We start from the raw sequence: 25,675 nt of genomic DNA on the forward strand, positions 1-25,675 counted from the left end.
ATTGCAAGGACCTCCGACGACGACTTACTTTGACCATGAGCATGTTCGCCTTTTCTTTTTTATGTGTCACCTAGGGACTCTATGAAGATCAACTCCTTTTGTGGGGCCTACCTATCTTGCTTGGCATATCCTTCTATAGAGTTGTAGGCATTGGAGATACAATGTTAAATTTCTTGGTAGGCATTTGGCCAACAATGCTGTTGTGGTTGTTATGGGCCTTGTCCCTATTTTTGGGTTTGCACTCTTGCTACACCATCCTTGTCCTAATCCTAGGTCAGATTTTAGGCTGGGCCACCTGTTGGGCTCTGAGGAGGGGTCTTGTCCATTGGGCTCCTAAGTAATGTCAATGATATTTTCACCATCTTGGATTGGCTCCTTGAGAGCTCGTTCTTGCCGGACCTTTTTGTCGACCTCTGCTTCCCTCTTGCGGGCCTCTTCTTCCTGCTATCTTAACCAATCCTAGCTCAAGTAAATGTCACCCACATCCTGTCACATGTGGTGCATCTGCTGAGCACCTCACTATCCCAACCTCTACTAGAGAGCCCTCTCTCTCGACTCTCATGTGTCTCACTATACAAAATCACGTCTCTGTCGGTGTAGGTATCTAAAAAACCCCTGGGTCAAACCAGAGGGTGCCATTACAATTCCACACTGCCATCTTCAACCTATTTTATGCTCTCATCTCATTGAGATCAACTTGTTGTTGCTATAGGAGAGCCTCCTGCTCCTTTTTTTCTCTTCGCCTCAACTTCTTTTGCTTGCTTGTTGGTTTGCTCCTCTCTTCTCGCGAGCGATGACTCTGACCTTTTATAGGGTAAAGAGTTGATGCTAGAGGTGCACCTTTTGGAATCTAGCAGGATCCTTTCCCTTTGGATCTTGCGAGGGAATTATCATGCGAGAATATGGGTGCCCTTGTGGTGTTAGTAGAGGTGGCTACCACTATGCTTAAGGGACTTGAGGCCTTCTTATGGATTGAGATCAGCACATTGTTGGTCTTATGGATCACAAGACACACTGGCCTGATGTCCCTATACGAATTGAAATGACTGAGGTGCGACCATCGTCTATTAATGTCACAGTGTGTTCCCGCCACAATCAATTTGGCAGCTAAGTGTCCAACACCAAGTTCTTCCAACCCATTCATCCATGGCACCTGCAAGCATAACATAACATCTACTAATCACGCTATGGTTATTTACCGATATGGTAAATTCCACACAACCTATTACAGGCAAGTTCTATCTATTCATTGTGCGTACCATGATAGGAGTAGGTTCAAGTATTACCTCAGATGTCAAGATCTGGGTAGACACCTCGTAGGATATCAGGTTATTGCTTGCCCCAAGGTCTACAAAGGCTTCCATAGAGCGAATAGTCTCCCTTCAGAGTTAAGATCCACTTGTACCCTAGCTGAAGCAATAGTGAGATCATCCATGGGGTTTAATCCTTCCACGGATGCTTTGCAACTTGTCACTAGCCTTAAGTTTTTTGCTTTAACCTGCCGAGCTCTATCCCCTATTGCTTCATGCACACGACCTCTCTCTTTAGCTCTTTTTTTAGATGGATGGCTGGTAGTGTTTGTAGTGTTAAGGGACCATAATAGCATTTGAGCTTACTACCTTTGATGTAACCATCCATCTCAACTCCATCCAGGGTTGCGATTCAATATGACCCTCACAATGTGATTTCCACAACTCTATATAGACCCATTACCCAATATTTTAACTTACGTTTTGTATTCCTTAAGCTATATAAAGCACAAAGTCTCCTTCCTTTAGGTCTTTATTCTAGAGGTTGCAATCAAACCACTTCTTGCGACAAACTTTTTAGACCTTAATGCCATATGCCGCTCTTAGCCTTGTCTCACTCAATCTTTCCAACTCTATTATCCTTTCTAGAATCACCATCTAAAATGAAGAAATTGTTTCACTTTATTTAACTCCTTAGGAGTTAGTACACATTGATATCAATCATGGAATCAAATAGATAGCTACAATTTATATGCACTAAAATTGTTATTTATTTGTTGTACTAATATGCACTTTGTATTTCATCTTGTTCTAATTTAAATAACATTTGAAAGATAATTATATTCTTAGGGAAATTAGCAAGGCACACCTTGAATTGCTTATCTTGCCAAAAAGCTGTAAAATTATAAAGCATGTATGTATTAAACTAATTGATATCCAAGCTTTTAAAATCAAGTGGTCTTATAAGAGATCGTGATTTTTGAAAATGGCATTAATCTTACTTAATGAGTTAGATCCTTTAACCTTTGTTTTGCTAGGCAAGTGGAAAGGGTAAGGGAGAAAAGGAAAAGACTTTGATTATCAATAATCACATGCCACTCAACTTACACCAAACAATTATGTTTCTCTTCACCATCATGTCTACATCTTATTAAACAAGTGACATGGTATCAAAGGTAGGACTTATGGTGCAAGCTTACCACCTTTCAAGCTCTTGCACCCTTTTGATTTCAAGCATTCTCAAGATTTTCAATTTGTGTAGTTGCTTCACTTAAGAATCTCCCTTTAAAGGTTGGCATACATCTCCGATTGAGAAGAATTCAAAACTGGAATTTTTTGCTATGGATATCCTAGGTTTCATTCAAAAAAGCACCACTCTAGCTAAGAAATAAGCTGAATATTCAAAGATAACCAACAACCGTTGCTGCCAACTTCCAACGGATAGAGGAATACGTATGTTTTACCTTATTAGCACTGCCTTCCAAGCAGCGCTATACTAACATGTTAACCATTTCTTGCCAAGTGGCCCCTTTCTATTTTGATTACATCAATCTCTCTCTCTCTCCCCCTCACACACACACACAGACAGTTTGCAAATGGCTTTGCATTTGCAAGAGGTTGATTCAAACTTTCCAATGGTTCTACTCACGAGCTTCCATCATAGGTGTTGCAAATTAATCATCCATTCATTTTGACAATCATTTGCGTCTGGCACAACCCAAGGCAGTGCTCACAAGCACTTGTTCTATATGAGCTCTTCTTGCAAAGGCTTCAATTGTGTCAGTATCACAGCTCACGGGTCGATTTCTCCTGAAACAAGGCCGTGAGAGACGGTATTTCGGATCTGTATTTCATTCAGATCAGGAGAGTCTTGGAGATGCAGACTGTGCTCATTTGCCAAGTGCAAGAGGCAGATGAAGCACAGGTGGACAGGGATTTCGCCAAACGTTGTGGCTGCTAAGTCCATTGGCAGGCTGCTTAAGAGACCCTGGAAAGACACTCCTTGCTCATCACGAACCTGAATAAAATAATTTTAGCAAGCCAGTGCAGTTAGCAGTGCAGCTATTTTCCCAACATATCACTTACAATCCTGGAAACTACAAAGCCAACCTGGTTCAAACGTTGCCTCTCTTGCATACACTGCCATAGAGTCTCTTTCAACACGCGGACATCAACCTGTTTTGACATTTTGTCATACTTCACTTCCATTCTTTGAACCTGCAAAAAACTGGGTCATTAGATTGCTGAAACTGCAAGCAGAACGTGCAAAAATACATGAGGAGAGAAATCAGTCAAGACTGGTCTACCTTCCGAGGATGCGGCAACAAGGAATCATTTAACAAGTCCACACCCTCACTGGCCAAATTTTCATTACCCCAGTCAGAATTTCCTAAGTTATTAATAACATCACCATCTTCATCCCATTGTAGTTCAGATGATGTATCATCTAAACTCTTGCTCCTGTCCTTCAAGTGGTCTGAATTACAAGCAAGCTACAAACAGTTACGCGATGGCACACTCTCAAAATGAAGGACTTCCAACTCAGAAATACGATTTACTGATACATCCACTAAAAGATGAATCAGTGGCAGAAAAATGTACCAATCTGTTTCCGACGCCTTCTACCTTTAATGAACTGAAATCCACACAATAAGAAATAGATGAGTATACCACATAATTGTTGCAAGTAAAGCATCATCTCTCTTCAACGTCTTCAACATGACAGGATTCGAGTGCATGCCACCAAAATGTGAGTCTTATATGCTTTTCAACAACAACTCAGTTTGTGCAGCAGGCATTCAGGTAGAGGAGAACAGCAAAAATGTGAATGCCATTTTAATTACCACGATTGTAGGATGTAAATATAGCCTGAGAAGATTATCTGCTTGATAATGCCAATCCTGAGGAAGGAGGGTAGGTACAGCAGATCCGTTTTGTGACAAAATCAAAGACTTCTTGTTAGGGATGGGAGCAAAATTAGACATGTCAATCTGTGGAGGATTTAAAAAATCAAGTGAAAACAGCTCTTTTTTGCTCTTCTTGATCCTTTTTCCAGTAGTTTCAGTGAGTCTTTGTTCCCCTGCAAGATACCATAAAATAGAAAATTCAAGAAACTATGAGGGCTTGGCAAACTCATCAGGGAAGAATATGACAGGTGTTACATTTCTCATATTTATACCTTTTCTGTACTTCCAATGCTCAGGGCCAGCCCAAGCATTTGATTTAGATGGTAGACCTATTCCTGCAGCAATCCAATGTATAGTTTGCATCTCGGATATCTCCAAGCTATCTTCCATATCTGTGTTTATGCCACTTCCCATACTATCCTGGAAAAAGATATGCAAGTCAATAAAAGACAAAGGGGACTATAAAGGATCTGTCTAATTTATTGACCTAATATTTAATGACCTGTTGATCAGAAAGCCGTCAATAGGAGTTGCTAACATACAGGCTTACAAGGCATATACACACCATTTCAGATGTGCAATTATATATCAATACCTCAACTTCTTCACTCATGCCACTTGACACCCTGGTACCAGAACTTGGACTTGTGCCAGCATATGACTCAAAGCTGTCCTCAAAGTCATCTGATGTAGTGGAATCAAATATCTCCCCTACTTCCGCCACATTATCAAGGGCATTAGGGTCAGCATCTCTTGTTGTGAATTCAGCCTCAGCTGCTGCACGATATGGATCCTCCAACATACTTAGAATATTTCTAAGCGTTGGTGAGATGTCAGTCTCAGCTTTCATTGCCATCGTAAGCTGCTCAACATCTGTCAATCACATATGGTTGAAAATTTTGTAAAAGCCAATGCCTTGACTGATTTTTTTTTTTGAAAACAGGACAGTATAATCATATAGCTCACCTGATCTTATATAGGATAGATCAGCTATGGCCACTTGTTCAGCAGACTTGGCTGTAGTTTTCAAGCTTTTGTTAGGCACACTACTCGAATCAAATGCCACCGTACAGCCACTGTACACGTTCAAAGTATTTAACAGAAATGCCTTAGCACCCCCTTCATCAAACTGGGCTGATGTTTGTTGAAATAGAGGGTCCACTGTAAATGCAACTGCCAAACCAAGATGCAAACCACAGAAGAATTGGATTTTAATCAGCAATGTGTGTTCCCCGCTGTTTGCCTCAATCTTGGAGTTAGGTTGAGAATTTTCCCCCAGTTAGGTTGAGAATTTGCTTAATAGTTTTTATAAAAAGTAATTTTATTCAAGACAGCCAAATTTTATTCCTTACCATCAAATTTTTTTGCATTGATGGCATCGTATGATGACTCCAATGTGGCTGACATTGTGATCTGCACTATTGTCAACTCAATAGTACTTCCAAACAAGCAGTCAAGGCAAGTATTGCAGATATGCAGGAAAGGGCAGAGTGTTTTATGATACTAAACGTTTGACTACTTTCTCACTCACTTTCCTATGAGTGTCCAGACAAGCATTTTCCTGATCTCGTTCAACATCATAAGAGCCAGCATCTGCACACGTAATCATGACCAAGTTAAAAAGCAGATCCCCCCCTCCCAAAAAAAAAGAAATTAAAAGAAAAGAGAAAACCCACTTTAAAATCAAAATGCACTTATTTTGACCATCCTTTGTCCACATACTCTTAAAACTTGGCACCAATTTTTTTCACAAACCGTATTTCCATCATATTTTGTATTAGCAGCTTTCCATCAGGAACTCAGTTAACAAATCCCCCAGTGTGAACTTGTATAGAAACGTGTGCGTTCATAGGAATCCTTCCCCCCATGATTTCTATTTGCTGTGCCTTGAGCATAGAAGACTACTTAGGAATCCTTCCCCCTATGATGACAAGTTTTCTATTTCCTGTGCCTTCAGCATAGAAAACTGTCGATAACTACTTGTTGAAACCCAACATCACAGCTTTGCTCTTTTGAAGTACATGACAAAGTTGAATCCAGACTCTTGGAGCCCATTTGAGGGGGCGGATTGAACCCTCACACTGAGGAAAAGTTGCTTTCCCGTGCATTTGCAGTGGTAAGCCATGTAATTGACATTTGTTTTTAAAGAATTCTGTTGAATAGCAAGGAGCAAGGCACGTCTGTACCCTTAGCATCTTCCTCATCAGCTGCTGTACGATTTACTCCACCAAGCACTTTAAAGGTATCAGTATGAACCGAGTCCACTCTGTAAGAGTATATCTTGACACTTGCCTCCAGTGTGCAGCTTGCCTAGCCACACAGACAATTAACCGATTTCCTTCTGTTTAAAGGATTGTAGCCATGAAGCATATGCATTCAGTTCTCACACTTAAAACATGAAAAATATAAACAGTAAACAGAATAAAAGAACTGTAAGAACAGAATGTGTACAGCACAGGACTTCTGCCACTGGAAAATTTTTTCCTTGCATGACTAAAAATCATAGTGCACTTCTTACACAGCTTTCTTTTCACTTGTATGTCAATTTATTCATTTTTGCCCCATATTACTGATTTTGACTGAAAAAAAAAAAATCACTGATACAAACATTCTTTTCAATTACTTGAGAACCTTTAACGAAGGTAGATATCATCATCCCAGGTTCAATACGCACATTCATTCTTTTAAGATGATTTCGAGCAACTTCAAGAGGTTAAAAATGCCTTTGCATAATACATTTTTTATTGGCCTCATCAAGGATGCATTAACTTGTGGAATTTTCATACAAATGAATTTTCCCATATCTAGCATATTTTGAGATTGTTCAGGTCCAGATTGAAGAAATTACACCAGACTCTTTCCTTGTTAAATTAGAGCATATTTCTGAGAAGTTGAAGTAAGCTCCAGCCCGCAATAATTGCAAATCATGTTCTTTATCCCTGAAGTGCAATAGGAGCCCACAACAATCACCTGGCTCCAAGTTGCATCACATTGTCTGCCCATTGCACAAGGGGAAGAGACTGAGAGAGAGAGAGAGAGAGACCAAGAGCTCTCGGCTAGCACAGCCAAGACCCCAAAAAGGTCATACAGTTGCCTGTACGGTGAACGTACGGCCTGTACAGGCTGTTTTTGGCTGCAATCAATGAACCCTGAAATAGATTAGCTGCTAGCATAAGCAACCTGCAAAACAACATACGACAAGTCACGACTCACGAGAATGAGAGGTCACTATCAATGCCAAGCTTGCATGTGTTAGACGTACGGCTGTACGGACGTATGGACGATGGGATTGAGGGCTGCACGGAACGTACAGGGAGTATGGACGTACGGACGAGGGCATTGAGGGGATTGCCAACAACGTGTGATGGCGACACCTACTTCGACTGTTTTGATGCCTCCTAATGCCTACAGCATGATCACCGTAGCATGATCACCGTCTGCCAAGCGACCCGGACTATAGTATTCCTCGTGCCGTCCGATCTTGCCCAAAGGAAATTCCAAACCAACCATCAGAGCTGTCCAATGCACCTTTGTAAAAACACCCACAGGAGGTGATATACGAAGCCCCGACAAGAAAGACTTGGTTTGCCACTAAGGCACGGCCTTCTAGAGAGAGTTTGGCCGAGCTCTAGTAGAGAAGCTTGCGCCGAACACTCTCGAGGACCAAGGCAATCTGCTACTCTGCTATAATATCAATACCCACCTGGTACCTGAGGTATCTCGCTGTCTGGCCCCGTGGTATCCATCGGAAGCCCCCACTCTCGAATCTCCTGTGTTTCCTTAGATCCTTTGAAGAAACCTATGGATTTTGTCCAGTTGATCCGCGCACCCGAGGCCTCAAAGTAGATAGCCAAGGCTCCCCTGACTCTCTCCAAACTCGCTATGGTGCCCTCTACGTACAAGTCTGTGTCATCTGCGAACTCAAAGTCTAGCAACTCCTACTACTATCTGATTGGGAGCCTCAACCCTGTGAGGCCCGCCACCTATGATCTCAAGTAGTAGCCCAAAGCCTCCGCCACAAACAAGAAGAAGAAGGGAGCGAGGGGGCAGCCCTGACAGACTAAGCGAGAGAGAGGAAAGGCCTCGCCCATGTGTCCACCAATAAGCATCTGACTAGAGCTTCCCGCACAGAGCGCAGAAACTCCTCTGATCCATCTGTCTGAGAAAACCAATCTCCGCATAGTACCTTCCAAGAAAGACGACTACACCCTATCGTAGGCCTTCTCAAAATCCAAGAGAATGATGGCCAATGGCTTGACTCCTCCCCAGACCAATCCACTATCTCCCAGAATGTGAAGATGTTGTCCAGGATGTTGCGCTCCTAAACAAACCCAATCTATGTGTAGTGGCTAATGTCAATAAGATGGACCGTAACCGCAAACTCAAGACCTTGGCGAGGATCTTGTATGTAGTATCAAGCAAAGTGGTCGGGTCTCCAATCCTGAATGTCTAACCTATCTCCCCCTTTCAAGATCGAACAAATCCATCCCCTGCTCAGGGATTGAGGGAGCCTGTGTCGAAGCTCTCTTGGCAAGCTAGGCAGAAAGGGGTGGATATGATCTCCTAGAATTTTTGAAAGAAGGCTGGAGTCAAGCCATCCTCGCGAGGACACTTCTGGGCCAGCCTTGAGGGCTTCCCAAAGCTCCTCATCTGTGAAAGGCTCCTCAAGACTACTACACAAATCCTGCGAGACTACTGTCGAAACGGGATCCCAAACTACCTCATAGGCCACAAGACAAGCTGGAGTCATCCTCTCTGTCTGAAAGAGCTGGCTATAAAAACCTATGGTCAAGTCTAAAATTTCATGCGGGTAAGTGTGCATGATGCCCTACGGATCCCGTAGACGCTACAACTATGTGCCTGTCGATCGGGACCCAATGATCTAAAAGAACTGCTTTGTCATCATGTCCCCTTGCTGTACCCATCGGGCCCGAGAGGAATGATAGAGGAACTCAGTCCGCCAAATCTCTGTCTTGAAGCTCAAGGCGTGCGCTCTCAAACCTGCCACTAAGCCACTGGGATCCTAGGTCCGAGAGGAATGATAGAAGAACTCAGTCCGCCAAATCTCTGTGTCTTGAAGCTCAAGGCGTGCGCTCTCAAACCTGCCACTAAGCCACTGGGATCCTAGGTCCTATTCCCTAAGCCTCTCTATAGAAGCAAGGTCTCTCCACAATGCTTGCTCGCGCTCCTAAAGAGCCCTCCTCCGCCTAAGAGCATGAGCCTGCAACTCTTCATTGCTCCTCAAGATCGCGTTGGCCACCCACGAAGCCCATCCCTCGCAAGGTGCCTTCTCTAACTGTTGCAAAATCTCAGCCATGACTTGTTGAATCTCCTCGTCCTGCAAGAGGTCCTCTAGAATGCGGACCCCCTTTTGCAGAAGACCTCGGCGGGGCTGCTCTAAGTGGAGTACTGCTGGAGAGTGGTCTGACATCATGGTGCCTACTAGAATCCCGATAGAGCCACCTCTGTACAGCTCTAAGTCCCCAATGTAGAAGCGGTCTAGCCTTTGAAGTAGTCCATCATGTCTCCTATGTTTGAAAGAGAAGAGGAGGCTGCCATCTATCCTGCTAAACTTTGGCTCTCGCCACGGGTCTCTACCATTGATCATGAAGATAAACTGCTCCCAGGTGCTCCGCTCTGCTGCTGGCATCTCAGAGAAGGAGGCACCGCCATGCTTGTCTTCCCCAAACTCCAAATTGTTGAAGTCCCCTCCAACAATCTAGGAGTCTACATCCGGAAGACACTCTATCAACCTCTTTCAAAAGGCCGGACAGTGCTGTCTACACATTGGGGCATACACGTTCAGAATCCCAATCTTGGACTCTCGCATCCTAACTCCCATCCAAACTGCCCGTCCTAGGATAAGCTCGCCCTGATCATAAACCTCTAGAGCCACTATCTGTGAGACTGAGATGCAAACCCGTCCGCTCTGTCTTACTGCAGGGGACTACACCTCCGAGCCTCTCCCCGGGAGGAGGTGGTGTCGCCACCTAATGTCCGTTGCCTAATGCTGAGAACATATGCTCCTGAATCAAAAGAATGTCCACTGCCCGTCCTACCACAGTCCACTGCCCTCTGCAACTCCTGCCGAAGGATCTGGTATTGCGGTTGACTACGAGCATGGTCATGGAGCCCGTGCACATTCCAACTCACTAAGGTCCAACTCATGAGAAAGAGGATGCAAAAACAAGGCTCTTCTCTGAGTTGGTGCTTGTTCCAGAAAAACTGCTTTATGTGAACTTGCCGAGGGTTTGGAGGGCGAGTAGTCGATGTCTGTACGTCGGTGTACTAGGGTGGACACCGACTCAATGCCAATCTTCTGTGCTCACTTCATCATGAAGGACACTTCCACCCCGAACAACTCCACACACTTCTGAAGTGGCCAATAGTATGTCTGATCAACCTTTGGCTCGAGCAGCAATTTGATAGCTCCTACCACAAAACCACACATCGGCTTCTCTTTGTGAAGCACACCTGAAAGTTCACCGCAGCTTCTCTTTCCGGCCAACCTCAACTCATGGAGAAGCAAGGGGAAGGGAAGGGCTAGGAAGAAGGGCTCTGATACCATATGAAGAGACATGGTAGCTAGCTAGGAACAGAATGGAAATATGGAAAGCATAATGAAAGGCAAAATGGAAAGGAAGGAAAGTACAAGTGCAAGGCAATAACCAAAATACTCACAATGTATTGATAGCTTGATGTTGACTGATATATTGGATAATAGACAAGCACAACAATATATAGTGTTGCCACTAGACTCTAGAAAGGCACAATGTCTATGGGATATCTCCCAACATGACACGTGGCATGTCTAGGACTCACTAGACTATAAAACCACTAGTACACTTTTTTATTCACTTTGGCTTCATATTCCAACAGGGATGTCACAGAAGAAAGCATTCAATACCCTCAAGGAGAAGTTGACTACAGAGCCTATTCTTGTAGTCCCGGATCTTTATCAACCTTTTGATGTTGATTGCGATGAGTGTGTTGGGATTGCATTACATCAGAATGGACATGTAGTAGCATACGAAAGCCGAAGATTACGTGATGCTGAGAGATATCTGAAGAATTGTTGGCTGTAGTTCATGCTGTGAACACATCGAAGCATTATCTTTTGGGTGCAGATTTTACTGTTAAAACAGATCACCAAAGTCTGAGATATTTTCTAACTCAAACAAAACTCTCCAAGAAGCATATGAAATGGGCAAATATGCTGTCAATGTATCATTTTCAGATTATCCATACTCCATGAATTCGGAACAAAGTGGCAAATGCCTTGTCCCGAAGACCCCAGGTCAATAATGTGACCATTGCTTATCATCAGGACCTAGAAGGCATGAGGGACCAATATGCTAATGATGCAAATTTTGGTGAAATTTTACAGCAAATGCAAGAGGGGCAGTCCACCAATCACTATTCCCTGAAAGATGGGTATTTAATGAAAGATGACTGCCTATGCATCACCCAAGAGATGAGAAAAAAGATTTTGGAAGAATGCCATGCACCTCCCTATGTAGAGGAATTACAGCAACAACTCTAGCACTAGAGAGGTATTTCTTTTGGCCAAGGATGCGGAAAGATATACATCAGTTTGTTACTGAATGTCTTACGTGTCAAAAAGTGAAGTATGATATACGGAAGGCATCTGGCCTACTTATGCCTCTTCCCGTGCCTCAGGCACCGTGGGAAAGAATTACAATGGACTTCATTTTTTATTTACCAAGATCAAAGTCAAGGAATGATGGGATTTGGACTATCATTGATAGATTCAGCAAGCAAGCTCATTTCATTCCGATTCGCAAAACCATAAAGGCAATAGATCATATGACTAAGCTTTTCATGGCACATATCTTTAAGCATCATGGTGGTATGCTAAGTCCATTGTCAATGATCGAGATCCTAGAATGACCAATTGACTGAAGTCAAGTATCTTTGACCGTAGTCAATTCTTTGACCAATAGAAAAACTCTTTTGACCATAATTAATCCAGATGGAAAACTCTTTAATTATGATCAAAAAAATGGTCAATTGTACTTTGACTTAGGATATTTACATTGTGGTGACATCCCTCGGCTTCTATTCAGTTGACCTCAACTGAAAGGCTTCTTTGTAAACATCCAAAGGCTATGGATGATCGGACAACATGTCTTCATCCATCCACTTGACATCCAATGCCGTATAATTCTTGAATTTTACAAGGTACGTGTAAAATTCCTTACCTTGAGGGCCTTTGCGTACAGTATGTTACACAATCTACTCTGACTGAAGGACCTCCTCCAGCTCATCCACTTTTGGTGGATCCTCTGATATTGCCTCTGTAGGCTCTGGTCCTTGAAATTTCTTTAGAAGACTCACATGGAATGCATTGTGAATCCTCCAATGCTCTGGCAATGCTAACCTGTATGCAACCTCATTTATTCTTTCTGTAACCCTGAAAGGACCATAGTACCTGGGAGATAACTTTGCATACACTTTCTATATGCCTTTGAACTTGCGGAGCCTAGCTTTCTCGAACTTTAAAAGTACCCAATCCCCTTCCTTAAGATCCAACTGTCTCCCATGCTTATCTGCAGCTCTTTTATGCTTCTCTTGAGACCTTTCAATTGCTGTCCGGACTTGGCTGTAAGCTGTCTGGAGGTCTCTCACAAACTGATCAGTTGCAAATATTTCATCTCTATACCAAGAAGGTTAACTGCGGTTAACCAAGATGTACCAACTTCAAGTGGAGAGTTGAGCCAACTTCGGTTGGAGAGACTTGACTATAATTAAGACGCCTTGACCCTTGGTCAAAGCCCCTTAATTATAATCAAGAGTGTTGACTTCGGTCAACCAGAGAATAAATATATTTTTATATTTGTTATGTATGCACATGTGTTCAATGGGGACGCCCACCATGACTAAAATTAGTCCACAGTGTGTTATTTGCATGCAAAGCGCTAACAATTAATGAGTGCCATGGTGGTGCGCTTTAATTGGTTGTTGCAAGTACTAGGAAGAGTTATTTTCCTAAGCATAATGAAGCCTAACAAGAGTCTAGAAGGCGGTTCGCGTGACCAAGTGCTTCGAAGACTCCAGAGTTGCAATTAGTGGCATGTAATTAGGAAAGTAATGTAGAGTTTGACAAATGGTTTGTTGCCAAGAAAGAGAGCCTAAGAGCTCATGTAATGATTCATTCACGTTTTGATTTTGTATGCTCAGCTTCCATGCTGAACGGATGTACTCCAATTCTCTATGATGAATGAAGACCTTCAGGGGAGTCTAGCCCGACATGTTGTCCTGGGCCCTAGCTGTGTGTAGAGAGAGGGAGAGAGAGGGAGAAAGAGAGCGCTTATGAGAGTGTTTTTGTAGTAAATGATGAGTGTGAGATTTCATGAGAGAGGGGAGGCTCAAGAACCTACTAAGGAGGTGGAGAGGGGGGCGGAGGGAGAGGGAAATGGAGGGAGGGTAACACGTCCCAGCACTCCTGAAACCCCTGATCTGCAAAATAACCACACACAACATCAGAACTGAGCAGGCTGCTCACCACCCAACCGTGACATCTACGGGATATGATCCCGAATCAGAAGATGTCCCCCCGAGCCACGAGCTGAGCTACTGGCACGAACTCCCAATCAGATCCCAACCAGCCTGGTGTCCCATACCACCAGGTGGCGCTGTGAAGCCCTGGATCTGCCTGGGCCTTGGGCTACGCTAAGATGCAGGCGCGCGTCCGCGACACAATCCAGGATCAGACCTAGCACCTGGGAACGAGACTTGCTCCCAACTGCACATTGAGAACTGAACCCCCTGGGCCTCTTTTATAGACTCGGGCCCCGGCGCCAAAAATAGCGAAGACCTATAAATAGTTCATACCCTTGCCACTCAACCCGAGAATCAAGCCTGCCTAGCTCTAAGCCTCCCCAGGCTAACCTGAGCTAGTTCTATGTAACTAGTACACGTCAGATACCGATCCGTGCACATGACATACTCCCCCTCCTCTAAGAACTCACTCCTGAGTTCGCTAAGAAATCGGGAAATGTTCTTTGGAGGTTTTGTAATGTCTCCCATGTTGCATCCTCCTCAACACGATCCTTCCACTTAATCTTGTATTCCGTGATAGTACGATTTCGAATCTGTCTTTCACGGAATTCAAGAATAGATTCAGGTTCGTGAGGAATAAAAGTTAAATCTGTAACTTCTATAATCTCATGAGGAGAAACAATTTGATCATCTGCACCCAATACTTCTTTCAGTCTACTGACATGAAAGACTGGATGTACTTTAACATCAGGAGGCAATTCTAGTCGATATGCAACTGGTCCAATTCTTTTAATGACCTTGAATGGGCCACAGTATCTGGGGGATAATTTCAGAACCAAACCAGTACTTAGGCTCTTGGATTCCTTAGGAATTCTCAAATATACCATCGTTCCTTCAGAGAACTCTCTAGGTGAACGATGTCTATTAGCATAAAATCTGTCCCGATCTTGGGCACTTCTAATAGACTCCTTGGCAAACTGCAACATTTCCTGCATGTCTTGCAAGAAGTTCTTAGCAGCATCATTTTGAATCCCTTTTAATCCTACCATAACTGGTGACTTAGGTTGAAACCCGTACATAAGCATAAAAGGACTATAACCTGTACTAGAATGCTTTGCACTGTTGTAAGCAAATTCAATCATGGGTAGATAATCTTCCCACGAAGACTGTCTCTTAGATACATATGCCCGAAGCATGTCTTCAACCAACTGGTTGACCTTTTCTGTACTGCCATCGGATTGTGCATGATCCGAGGAACTCATACTTAGAGTAGTTTCCAACTTCTCAAATACAAGTGTCCAGAAGTTACTTGTAAACTTTGAGTCCCTGTCACTGACTATGTCAGATGGCAAACCATACAGCTTGAACAAGTGGTCCATAAACTCGTGAGCCAACTGAACAGCTGAAATAGTTGTTCTTGTAGGTAAGAATCTAGCCATTTTTGTCAAACGGTCAACTATGACCCAAATAGAGTCATGACCCTTGCGCGTACGAGGCAAACCAGTAATAAAATCCATGGAAATACTCTCCCATTTATTACCTGGAATCTGTAATGGCTGTAATAAGCCCGCGCTCCTAAGGCGTTCAGCCTTAGTAACCTGACAAACTCGGCAACCTACCACATAGTTCTCTACAAATGCACGCATCTTAGGCCAATAAAAGGTATGCTTCACAAGAGACAGAGTCCTATGTATACCTGGATGTCCCGCACTAGGAGCATCATGACACTCCCAGAGAATCTTGGATTTTAGGTCCAGAACATCAGGCACACAAATCTTTTCATTCCGGAACAGCAAGCCGTTCCTAATCATCCACACTGACCTCCCGCCGCCTGTATCCTAGGTGGCACAATCCCTGAGTCCTGGTCAACCATGGAATTCCCATCCTGGACTTTCTGCCAATAAGAACTGAAATGACTATCAGTTGCGTATAGCCCTCTCAAGGATTGAAATAGGTCTGAGGATATTTCCGTAAATGACAAAGCATTTACAAACTTAACTCGACTTAAGGCATCCGCCACACTATTCAACGAACCCTTACGATAACGTATTTCGAAATCAAAATCCTGCATTAACTCTGCCCATCTGGCTTTCCTTCCTCTCAAGTCTGATCCATCACACACATACTTAATTGACTGGTGATCAGTCAATACGAGGAACTTTGAACCATACAAGTAGTGTCTCCAAACCTTGAGAGCATACACCACCGCATAAAGTTCCTTCTCGAGTGTGGGCCAACGATACTGAGTGTCGTCTAGCTTCTTACTCTCAAAAGCTACAGGTCTACCTTCTTGGAATAGAGCTGCCCCAATCGCATAATCACTCGCATCGGCCTCTAAAACATAAGGCCGGGTAGGATCGAGTAATACAAGAACGGGTGCTTCCTTGATAGATAACTTCAAGGTTTCAAAAGCCTTGTTCATTGCATCATTCCAAGGGATCGGCTGAGTAGACCTGCGTCCACGACCTTTCAATATGTTGGTCAAGGGTACCGTGATTTGTGAATAATCACGGACTGACTTCCGAAGAAATACCGTAAATCCTAGGAAAGAGCGAAGTTGTTTCACAGTCTGAGGTATAGGCCAATCTAAAACCTTCTGGATACGATCCAGATCAATGCTAATACCTTCAGAAGAAATCTTGTGTCCTAAGTAAATGATCTCCTTCATAAAGAAGTCACATTTACTCATCTTGGCATAAAGCTTATGCTGTCTTAGAACAAGTAAGACAACCCGAAGGTGTCCTATATGATCCTCAAGCGTTTTACTATATACCAAGATATCATCTAAGAACACTACAACAAATTTGCCCAGATAATCTCTGAACAAATCGTTCATCATCTGCTGGAAAGTAGCAGGAGCATTGGTCAAACCAAAAGGTAATACGAGGAACTCGTAATGACCATACCTAGTCCGGAATGCGGTCCTATCTATGTGTTTAGCATAGATACGGATTTGATGATAACCCGTACGCAAATCAATCTTAGTGAAATACTTCGCTCCGGCCAAACGGTCTATCAAATCATCAGAACGAGGTAAAGGATAGCGGTTCTTAATTGTAACTTTATTTAGTCGTTTATAATCTATACACATCCTCCAGGAAGAATCCTTCTTCTTTCTTAAGAGGACAGGTGCACCCCAAGGAGATTTACTTGGGCGGATATAGCCCATATTCAGGTAATCCTGAAACTGGATAGCTAACTCATCCTCCTCTACCTGGCTCATCCTATATGGTGGTACACTGATAGGTTGAGCCCCCGGGACTAAGTCTATGCGATGATCTACTGCCCTTTCTGGAGGTAACCCTACCGACAGTTGAGCTGGGAATACGTCCTGAAAATTATCTAACAACGTTCTCAATTCTCGGTGTTCAAACACACTTAATTCATTTTTGTTAACTACCGAAACAATAAATGAAGAAAGTGGAATCAAAACACACTGATAGACATCATAATGAGAAGTGTTCAATATATTCCGAAGCTGCATCGCAGATACAATAGGCCCCTGAGAAGGGGTAATCTTATCACACTGAATACAAAATTGGGTGCCTTTGTCTTCAAAAGAAAGCGTATGCTCCGTCCATCCGATCTGTATATTGTGGGTTTTAAACCACTCTATCCCGATCAGCAAGTCTACATGCTCTAGATGCATAACATAACATGTGAGAGCTCCCGTGTAGGCTTGAATCCGGATGGGAAGCGCTTCAACCTTGCGATCCCAAAACTGCTTCCCGGCTGGAAGCTGCACCTCGTAGGTGTGGTCGCTAGGTACTGTGGACAGCCCCATCTTCTGCACAAATTTGTAATTAACAAAATTGTGAGAGCTGCCCGGATCAAAGAGAATGTGAACCTGTTGGTCCCTAACTTCTCCATAAACTCGGAAAAGATCATGGGAACCAAACAACGAAGTATTAAAGGTACAATTGCAAGAAAGGGGGCAAGTAATGACATTTACTGAAATACCTGTCATCGTAACCTGGTTGGCTCCCTTGGCTGTGGTATGTGGACCTGCCTGGAGCTTCGGTCCTAGCACCAATTTCTGGTTCTTCCGCTTAGGACACTCATTCTTCGTGTGGCCCCGCTCCTCGCAATAAAAACATCGGCCCTCTTTCTTGAGCCTGAGAGTGCGAAGGAAACGGGCCTTACCATTCTTCGCAGGAGTTAAGCTTTTCCTGGAGGCGTTGTCCGTAGACTTCGTCTCCCCAATACCAGTCGCATGCTGAAAGAACTTGCGTTTGTTCTTTCCGCTGGTCTCGGTAACTGTGGTTGCCTTGGTTCCGGCCATGGTATCATCATATATGCGCGCATATGTCATGGCCTCCTGCAATGTTGTGCACTTGTTATTCTTAATCTGTAACTTATAGGAGTCTGGCAAACCATCCACGAAAAAACCTAACAAGGTTACAGGATCCATTTTTGTGGCCCTGGTTTGCAGATCCCTAAATCTCTGAAGATAGACTTCAAAAGTTAAGTTCAATTTTGACATATCGAGGGCTTTGAGCTTGCCGACGATATCGTAGTCATCTTCCTTCTTCAGGAACTCCTTCCTGAAGATACCCTCAAATTCTGTCCATGTGTCAGGCTTAGGCTGAAGTTCTTTCCACCAAAGCAAGGCTTTACCTGACATAAACCCTGCTGCTAGCTGAATCTTTTTCTCGTCTGGATAGGGGTGAAATTGGAAGTGAACTTGCCACTTGTGCAGCCAAGTGTCAACCACCTCCTTTGTTCTTGATTTCTGGTCACCTGGAAAGGGATCCGGAGTGATATTATTCGGGCCTAGCACGGAGGCCATGGCATCCACATGCGTGAGTGCCTGAACCGTGCTAGCCAGAAGAGTCAAAGTAGCTTGTATCCCTTGGAGTTGCTGTGTCAACCCCGATTGATTAGCGTTGACCTGCTCAAATTTACCATCCAGAGCAGTCGTGAACTCACTGAAGGCTTTCTTAGTGATCAGGTCGTCATAGAGACCCTGATCATCCTCTCCCACTGGAGTGTAGTCTAATTCCCGTTCTCCCATAGTGAACTCGGGATTCGGAGCATCAGACATGGCTGAATATTGACTCGATTACAGGCTGAGAGAAATAGCTGGGAAAATCGAAACTGGAAGGAGAAGAGTAGAGGAAAGAAACCGTCCCTCCAAGATGTGGCGAAATCAGAGAGCTGGCTGGAAAAAGAAGATGTCGTGCACCAACGATCAGCTCGCGTAGGTGATGGGGTCCTTCTGCAGGTCCGCTGCAGGGCGTACAGTACGGAATAGCTGCTACTGTTGCAGCCGTTTCGTGGAGGCGGATCTCAGGCAGAGGCAGGTCGCAGAGCTGCTGCTATTGCAGCCGTAACTAGATGGCGGAATTCTGGTAGGGGCAGGCTGTTCTTGCGCTGTCAAGCTTGAGGCTATGGCTGGACTTGAGGTCTCGCCAGTCTTTATAGAAGATAGCACAGCTATTCTGGAGGCTGTGCTTTCTAGAAAAGCCTAGCCACGCTTTCCAAAAAAGCTGGCCTCCCAAAATTGGGGCTTGGGGCTAAATTTAGCATGCACACCCTCCAATCTTGGAGGGTCGATGCTTTTTTCTGCCCCACCTTCCAAACTTGGAAGGTGGTGCTTTTTCGCACCCCAGCCACCCCTAGATGCTACTGACCGCACCCTGCTCAGCCTGACGCACCCCCTGCCTGGGCCGATTTCTGCACCATCAGATGGCGCACTCCTCAGCCTCACCTACCAGCGACACCTACCTCTGTGCAGCCCTGACCAGCATCCCGATTCCATCTCCTACCTAACAGCCCTGTTTCGCCTCTCTTCCACACCCTCCTAGCTAGAACTTCACTCCCTCTCTCACTTAGGCTCTTCAGTAATTTCGAAATCAAGCCTCTCCTTCTTCCTGCCTTTTCCAGATATTCCTTCACCCCTTCTACCCCAGGTAGACAGCAAAAACGCAGCAGGTAATCTCGAATTTTAGGGCATACCTGGAAGAGAAATCCGTCAAATTTCTCGCATCAGAAGTTCCTACCTCAGGAGTTGGCTCTGATACCAACTAACACGTCCCAGCACTCCTGAAACCCCTGATCTACAAAATAACCACACACGACATCAGAACTGAGCAGGCTGCTCACCACCCAACCGTGACATCTACGGGATATGATCCCGAATCAGAAGATGTCCCCCCGAGCCACGAGCTGAGCTACTGGCACGAACTCCCAATCAGATCCCAACCAGCCTGGTGTCCCATACCACCAGGTGGCGCTGTGAAGCCCTGGATCTGCCTGGGCCTTGGGCTACGCTAAGATGCAGGCACGCGTCCGCGACACAATCCAGGATCAGACCTAGCACCTGGGAACGAGACTTGCTCCCAACTGCACACTGAGAACTAAACCCCCTGGGCCTCTTTTATAGACTCGGGCCCCGGCGCCAAAAATAGCGAAGACCTATAAATAGTTCATACCCTTGCCACTCAACCCGAGAATCAAGCCTGCCTAGCTCTAAGCCTCCCCAGGCTAACCTGAGCTAGTTCTGTGTAACTAGTACACGTCAGATACCGATCCGTGCACATGACATAACTAACACGTCCCAGCACTCCTGAAACCCCTGATCTGCAAAATAACCACACACAACATCAGAACTGAGCAGGCTGCTCAGTACCCAACCGTGACATCTACGGGATATGATCCCGAATCAGAAGATGTCCCCTCGAGCCACAAGCTGAGCTACTGGCACGAACTCCCAATCAGATCCCAACCAGCCTGGTGTCCCATACCACCAGGTGGCGCTGTGAAGCCCTGGATCTGCCTGGGCCTTGGGCTACGCTAAGATGCAGGCGCGCGTCCGCGACACAATCCAGGATCAGACCTAGCACCTGGGAACGAGACTTGCTCCCAACTGCACACTGAGAACTGAACCCCCTGGGCCTCTTTTATAGACTCGGGCCCCGGCGCCAAAAATAGCGAAGACCTATAAATAGTTCATACCCTTGCCACTCAACCCGAGAATCAAGCCTGCCTAGCTCTAAGCCTCCCCAGGCTAACCTGAGCTAGTTCTGTGTAACTAGTACACGTCAGATACCGATCCGTGCACATGACAGAGGGGGACGGGTGGTGAGGATCACAATAGCAGAAGGGGCGGGGGGGGCAAGGGGGAAGGGGCAGGGGGGCGGGGGGAGTAGGAGTGACCACAGGCCCCTCCTGCTGATCAAGCTCGCCAGGGCTCTGAATCCTCTCCTTCTCAACCACTACCGAGCTAACGTCCGTAACTTCCGCCATCGCAACATCAGGAGATCCTGGGGTTCGCTGCTGTTGATACAAGGGTGAATGCGAATGCTGGACCTGCATCACAGGAGGATCACCTAGGTGAGTGGTGGCCTTTGTCGCTCGTGGGGAGGATGGGTCTCCACATATGGGCTCCTGCTGCTGCTCCTCCTCAAGTATCGTGCAGGAGATGGAGCAACAATTTGTGGGCAAAATAAGGATAGCTCAGCTCATGTGGAGGAGAAGCAGCAATGAGCAGCAATAGCACGCATAATGATGCCGATGGTCGATGTAGCAGCAGCTCTCAAGTAGGTCGTTTCTTAAAACGGGCTCCAAATGAGGCTGTTTTTAGGACGACCAGTAGTGGAAACATCTCCACAACAATAAGCAAGTATTTCCTTCACAAAAGCATCCCAAAAACAGCAAAAACAAGCTGTTTTTTAGGGGAAAACATGCTGTTTTTAAGCAAAAACGAGCTGTCTTTTTCCTCTACAAAGACGCCCACTAATTCCCACAAGAATAGTGACCGAGTTGCTCCTTTTCACGTGGACAGAAAACCAAGCTCCATAGCTTCTGAAGGTGAGGCTAAGGTAAGAGAAGAGAACAAGATGGGGAGAAAGGAGTGGATGAAGGTAGGAAAGGAGGCTCTAATACCACATGAAGGTGCATGGTGGAGAGGGAGAGAGAGAGGATAGGCTAGGGAGAGAGATAACAATACTCAAAGAGAGACATAATGAAATGGAAATGAAATAGCAAGATCAATGAACAAAATGAAAGTACTCACATGTAGACCAAAGACCTTATAGGCTTGATACTTGATTGATTTGACACTAGACAAGTACAACGCTTATATAGAACACACACACACATATGAACACCAATGCATATGGGATAACCCCCAATGTGACATGTGGCATCCATAGGACACACTAGACTAGAACTCACCAAATTGACTCATCTTGACTCCATTTCCTAACAGGCTCAAGGGGCTGATATATCCAAAGATCTTCAAGGGTGCATATTGATTTATGGGATGGAACTCTCCTCTACACACATGGCAACAACGAGGCCATTCACCATTTTCCACGAGCCACTCTTTATACACACGAGGGTGAGGCCACCATATCCAATGGTCTTAAAGAAAGTCTTGAGATGGCATCCAGCCTTGCAATGACGAGAAAACCTGAAAGATCCTGTTACTTGCCAGACTAAAATAGGAAATAACTGTATATAAGGACAATCTTCTTGGTAGGTCGGTATTTGTAGTTCCTAGTAGGTCAATACATAAGGACGATAGTTCCTAGTAGATCCGTATTAATAGGAAGTGACTTGGCAAGGAAGCTGAACAAAATCCCAGTTCTAATGATAAGCTGCCTACACACTTATGAGCCATTTTGGACGATCCTGCATAAAGCTCCATATCCAATAAAAAGTCTGCACAAATCCATCCCACAACTCGATAATATGCATGCCTTCATGAATACAGCCATCTCAATCATCTAAGATTTTTTGTCCGGTTTTGAGGAAAAAGTTCTTCAGTACATCCTCTTAGTGTCTCTGCAGATGTTAGCCATTTCTCTTCCAAAAGGCTACAAATCGAACATACAAGGCAGCCTTTCAATGGTTCAAGTTGAATTTGGGACCAAATCGTATAGCATCACGTTGGATACAATTATTATATACTTGTCTTCAAGGGTCTATGGTGCATGCCTGCCTATTGTTTCCAAGATGAACAAGTAATCCACCACACTGTGGCCATTGTTAGTGTACCAGGTGGGATGTTTTGTTCACATTTGCAGCAGCCCTTGTCTATGAATCATTTGCACAGGATCTGTCCCATCACATTTCTCTGGCATTCCTCTTATCTGTTCATTATGGGTCTGTTACCGCCGTAATTTGGTATGATGAAAATCAAAATGAGAATGGTAGTATGTAACTTAGATGGGCTGATATGTGTGCTCTACCAAACTCAGATTTTTCTTTGTTTTTTTCCCTCTCTTTTTTTGGGGAGAAAAGGGAGCGGGTGGTTGGCTCTGAGAATGTGCATTGTGGCTTGTCTCTTTTTTTTAGGAGAAAAGGGAGTGGGAGGTTGGCCCTGGGAATGTGCATTGTGGCTTGTCTCTCCCTTTGAGCATGTTGTTGAGAAACCATCTCAACATCATGTGTTTGATATTGTGCATAGCACTAACACATAGAGTGCTATAAAGAAAAGGGTTAGATACCCTAACCCTAAATGGGTTTGTATATATTCTACAATTTCAACTAAATCTAGTGTACAGTTAGTCATTTGTGGTGTGCTCTCTAGCTATGCACTCTCTCCTCATCTCCACTCTTCTCCTCTCTCCTCTTCATATTTTGTCATGGTTTCAGAGCTCCCTTGCCTTCCGCTGAGGCATTGAGATCATCGTGTGAGAGATTGTGAGATTGAGAGATCGAGAGTTTCTCTTGAGTGACCTTTACTTCCGTTGAGAGAAAAATTATGTCCATTGCTTTGAGAAATTTTCGTCCATACATTTCATGAGAGATTCATGAGTGATTTTTTTATTTCTTTGATAGACTTCATTGAGAGAGAAGTTGAGTATTCATTATCCTTCGTGAGTGTTCATTATCCATCTTTGAGTATTTGGTTGTTGAGATGAGTGTGTGAGAGATTTGGTTGAAAGAGACACTAATATGACTTCGAGTGAGAGTCTTCTCTTCCCGAGAGGACTTAGGGAAAGAGATCCCTTAATTGTGAGAGAGAAATAGCTTTGGATGCCATACACAGGATGCCACAAGCCTCCATCTGAGTCCTCCTGCAAACTCGGCTACTTCTCCACGGCTCTCCAACGAGCTCTTGCCAATGGCTGCAATTGCAAAAAAGCTCCATCTTGGGAGAAGGGGCTGCCATTCCCAAGAGAGCTCATGCCTCTGTCGCAGTCTCATATCCCTGTAAGCGGCTTATTGGTAACCCACAACAGCTCCTCTACATGGAATATACACAACAATTCGTCCAACAGCTACAACACGACTCCTTCAATAGCCATGACTCCCTTTGCGCCATCAAGCTCCTAAGGCACTCGACTAGACTTTCTACAAATCGATAAAACTACAGCTCCATCAAACTGCAGCTCTCTCAACGACCTCCAACCGCCCAAATCTTATCAAACTCCACGGCTTTAGGCATCTCCACGGCTACAGCTTTGCATACCCTCTCGACATGTAACGCCTTTCGGCATTGTGCACATCATTTTAAGCCTTGTAAAGCCTCTTGGTTATTCCCGGCATCATTTGCCACAAGCCTTGTAACAGATTTAATTATCACCAACAGTTCAGATTTGCAGTTGATTCAGACAGTGATTACACAAATACTTTGAGTACATTTCTTGCACCATGTCTACGACTAGCAACGTCAATTTGGAGGCATCTACTAAGCTAGATAACTCCAATTACAACACATGAAAATACCAAATGGAGACCATTCTTGTACTTCAAGACAAATGGGAGTATGTCGATGAAGCCTACACCTAGACCATTGGGACGATCCAACCAACAGTAGCTCTACTCCACATGTTGCCGTCGCTGCACCAACGATAGCGAGATCTACACCTACACCAACAGTGTCCGCACCTGTAGCAAATCTTGTCATTGCCCAAACACAGGCAAAATGGGACAAGAAAGACAAATATGCATATCATCTTATCGAGCAGAATGTGCAAGATGTCATGCTAGGACAGCTCAACTCAGTCACGACATCAAAAGAAGCATGGGATATGTTCGCAGCTCTCTATGAGTCTAAGAACACTCCAGGATTGTCACACTGAGAAACCAAATCAACCAGAGTTTCCGTAATAGCAATGAAACTGATCATGCTTACGTGATCAGGATCAAGGATTACAACAACCAACTTGCAATAGCAAGAGAGACTATGAATCCCGCAGAAATGGTCGAAGTCATCCTGAATGAGCTCGAAGAGGGATATGAGAATCTAGTCTAAAGTATTGCCATTCAACGGCAAATTCCAACACTGGAATAACTTCACTCAGTGTTACTTGGTGAAGAACCCAAGACGGAAGCCATTCACGCACGCAAAGATCATTCCAATGATCAAGCATTCACAACTTCAGATAGAAGCAGATGCAGAGGCAGAGACAGAGACAAATCATTTCAACGAAGTAGTCATCATCAATAACAAAGTCATCAACAAAATCAACATCAGCATCATCCTCATTTAGGAAAATCAGCATCAAAATCTAAGAGGAAATCATTCCAACATAGGAAGATTCCAAGGACGAGGAAATGCATCCACCAACGTGTCAAGTATTTAGTGCAATTACTGTCATAAGTTTGGACACTATGAAAGAGATTGCCACAAGAAGCAATACGACCAAGGCGGTCAATCCAACAACAATCGAGGGAATTTCCGAGGACAAGGAAATCATCACGGTGGACAGTCAAGTCACAGTCATTCTGCCAATGAACCTGAGAACATATTTCTTGCAAGCAAGGATATGCAAAAGACTGAAACAATATATCTTGACATTGATTGCAATTCTAAAGGGGAATGCAATTATCAGGTCGACCAACCAAATCAGGATCCTTTATACATCGACAACGGCACATCATCTCATATGACAAAGCATTAAGAATGATTCACAGAGATGAAACCATTAAAGGGACAGAAAAATGTCATCTACACAATAGAAAACACACGATATCCAGTTTAAGGGAAATACATTGTCCTTATGAACAATCTCACTGGTACGAAAGGATTGGTGAAAGATG

At 44.3% G+C, this 25,675-nt stretch overlaps 1 protein-coding gene across 2 annotated transcripts in view; it reads right to left on the bottom strand.

Annotated features, from left to right (window-relative positions):
- Positions 1–2,689: 2,689 nt before the first annotated feature.
- Positions 2,690–25,675, bottom strand: part of LOC147891857 (condensin complex subunit 2-like) — a 29,530-nt gene continuing 6,544 nt past the window's right edge. For both annotated transcript variants that reach the window (XM_087388792.1, XM_087388790.1), the window contains 11 exons: positions 6,343–6,466; positions 5,688–5,749; positions 5,509–5,569; positions 5,123–5,329; positions 4,752–5,029; positions 4,429–4,576; positions 4,094–4,329; positions 3,852–3,885; positions 3,557–3,726; positions 3,360–3,467; positions 2,690–3,267 (listed from right to left, as the gene is read on the bottom strand). In XM_087388792.1, the coding sequence (XP_087244918.1) occupies positions 3,043–3,267; positions 3,360–3,467; positions 3,557–3,726; positions 3,852–3,885; positions 4,094–4,329; positions 4,429–4,576; positions 4,752–5,029; positions 5,123–5,329; positions 5,509–5,569; positions 5,688–5,749; positions 6,343–6,466 (1,653 nt within the window). In that variant the 3' untranslated portion in view covers positions 2,690–3,042. The remainder of the gene's footprint in view (positions 3,268–3,359; positions 3,468–3,556; positions 3,727–3,851; positions 3,886–4,093; positions 4,330–4,428; positions 4,577–4,751; positions 5,030–5,122; positions 5,330–5,508; positions 5,570–5,687; positions 5,750–6,342; positions 6,467–25,675) is intronic.

This window comes from Dipteris shenzhenensis, chromosome 17, assembly GCF_047967505.1.
Source record: "Dipteris shenzhenensis isolate YYH24624 ecotype China chromosome 17, Dip_SZ_1.0, whole genome shotgun sequence".
Taxonomy (NCBI): Eukaryota; Viridiplantae; Streptophyta; class Polypodiopsida; order Gleicheniales; family Dipteridaceae; genus Dipteris; species Dipteris shenzhenensis.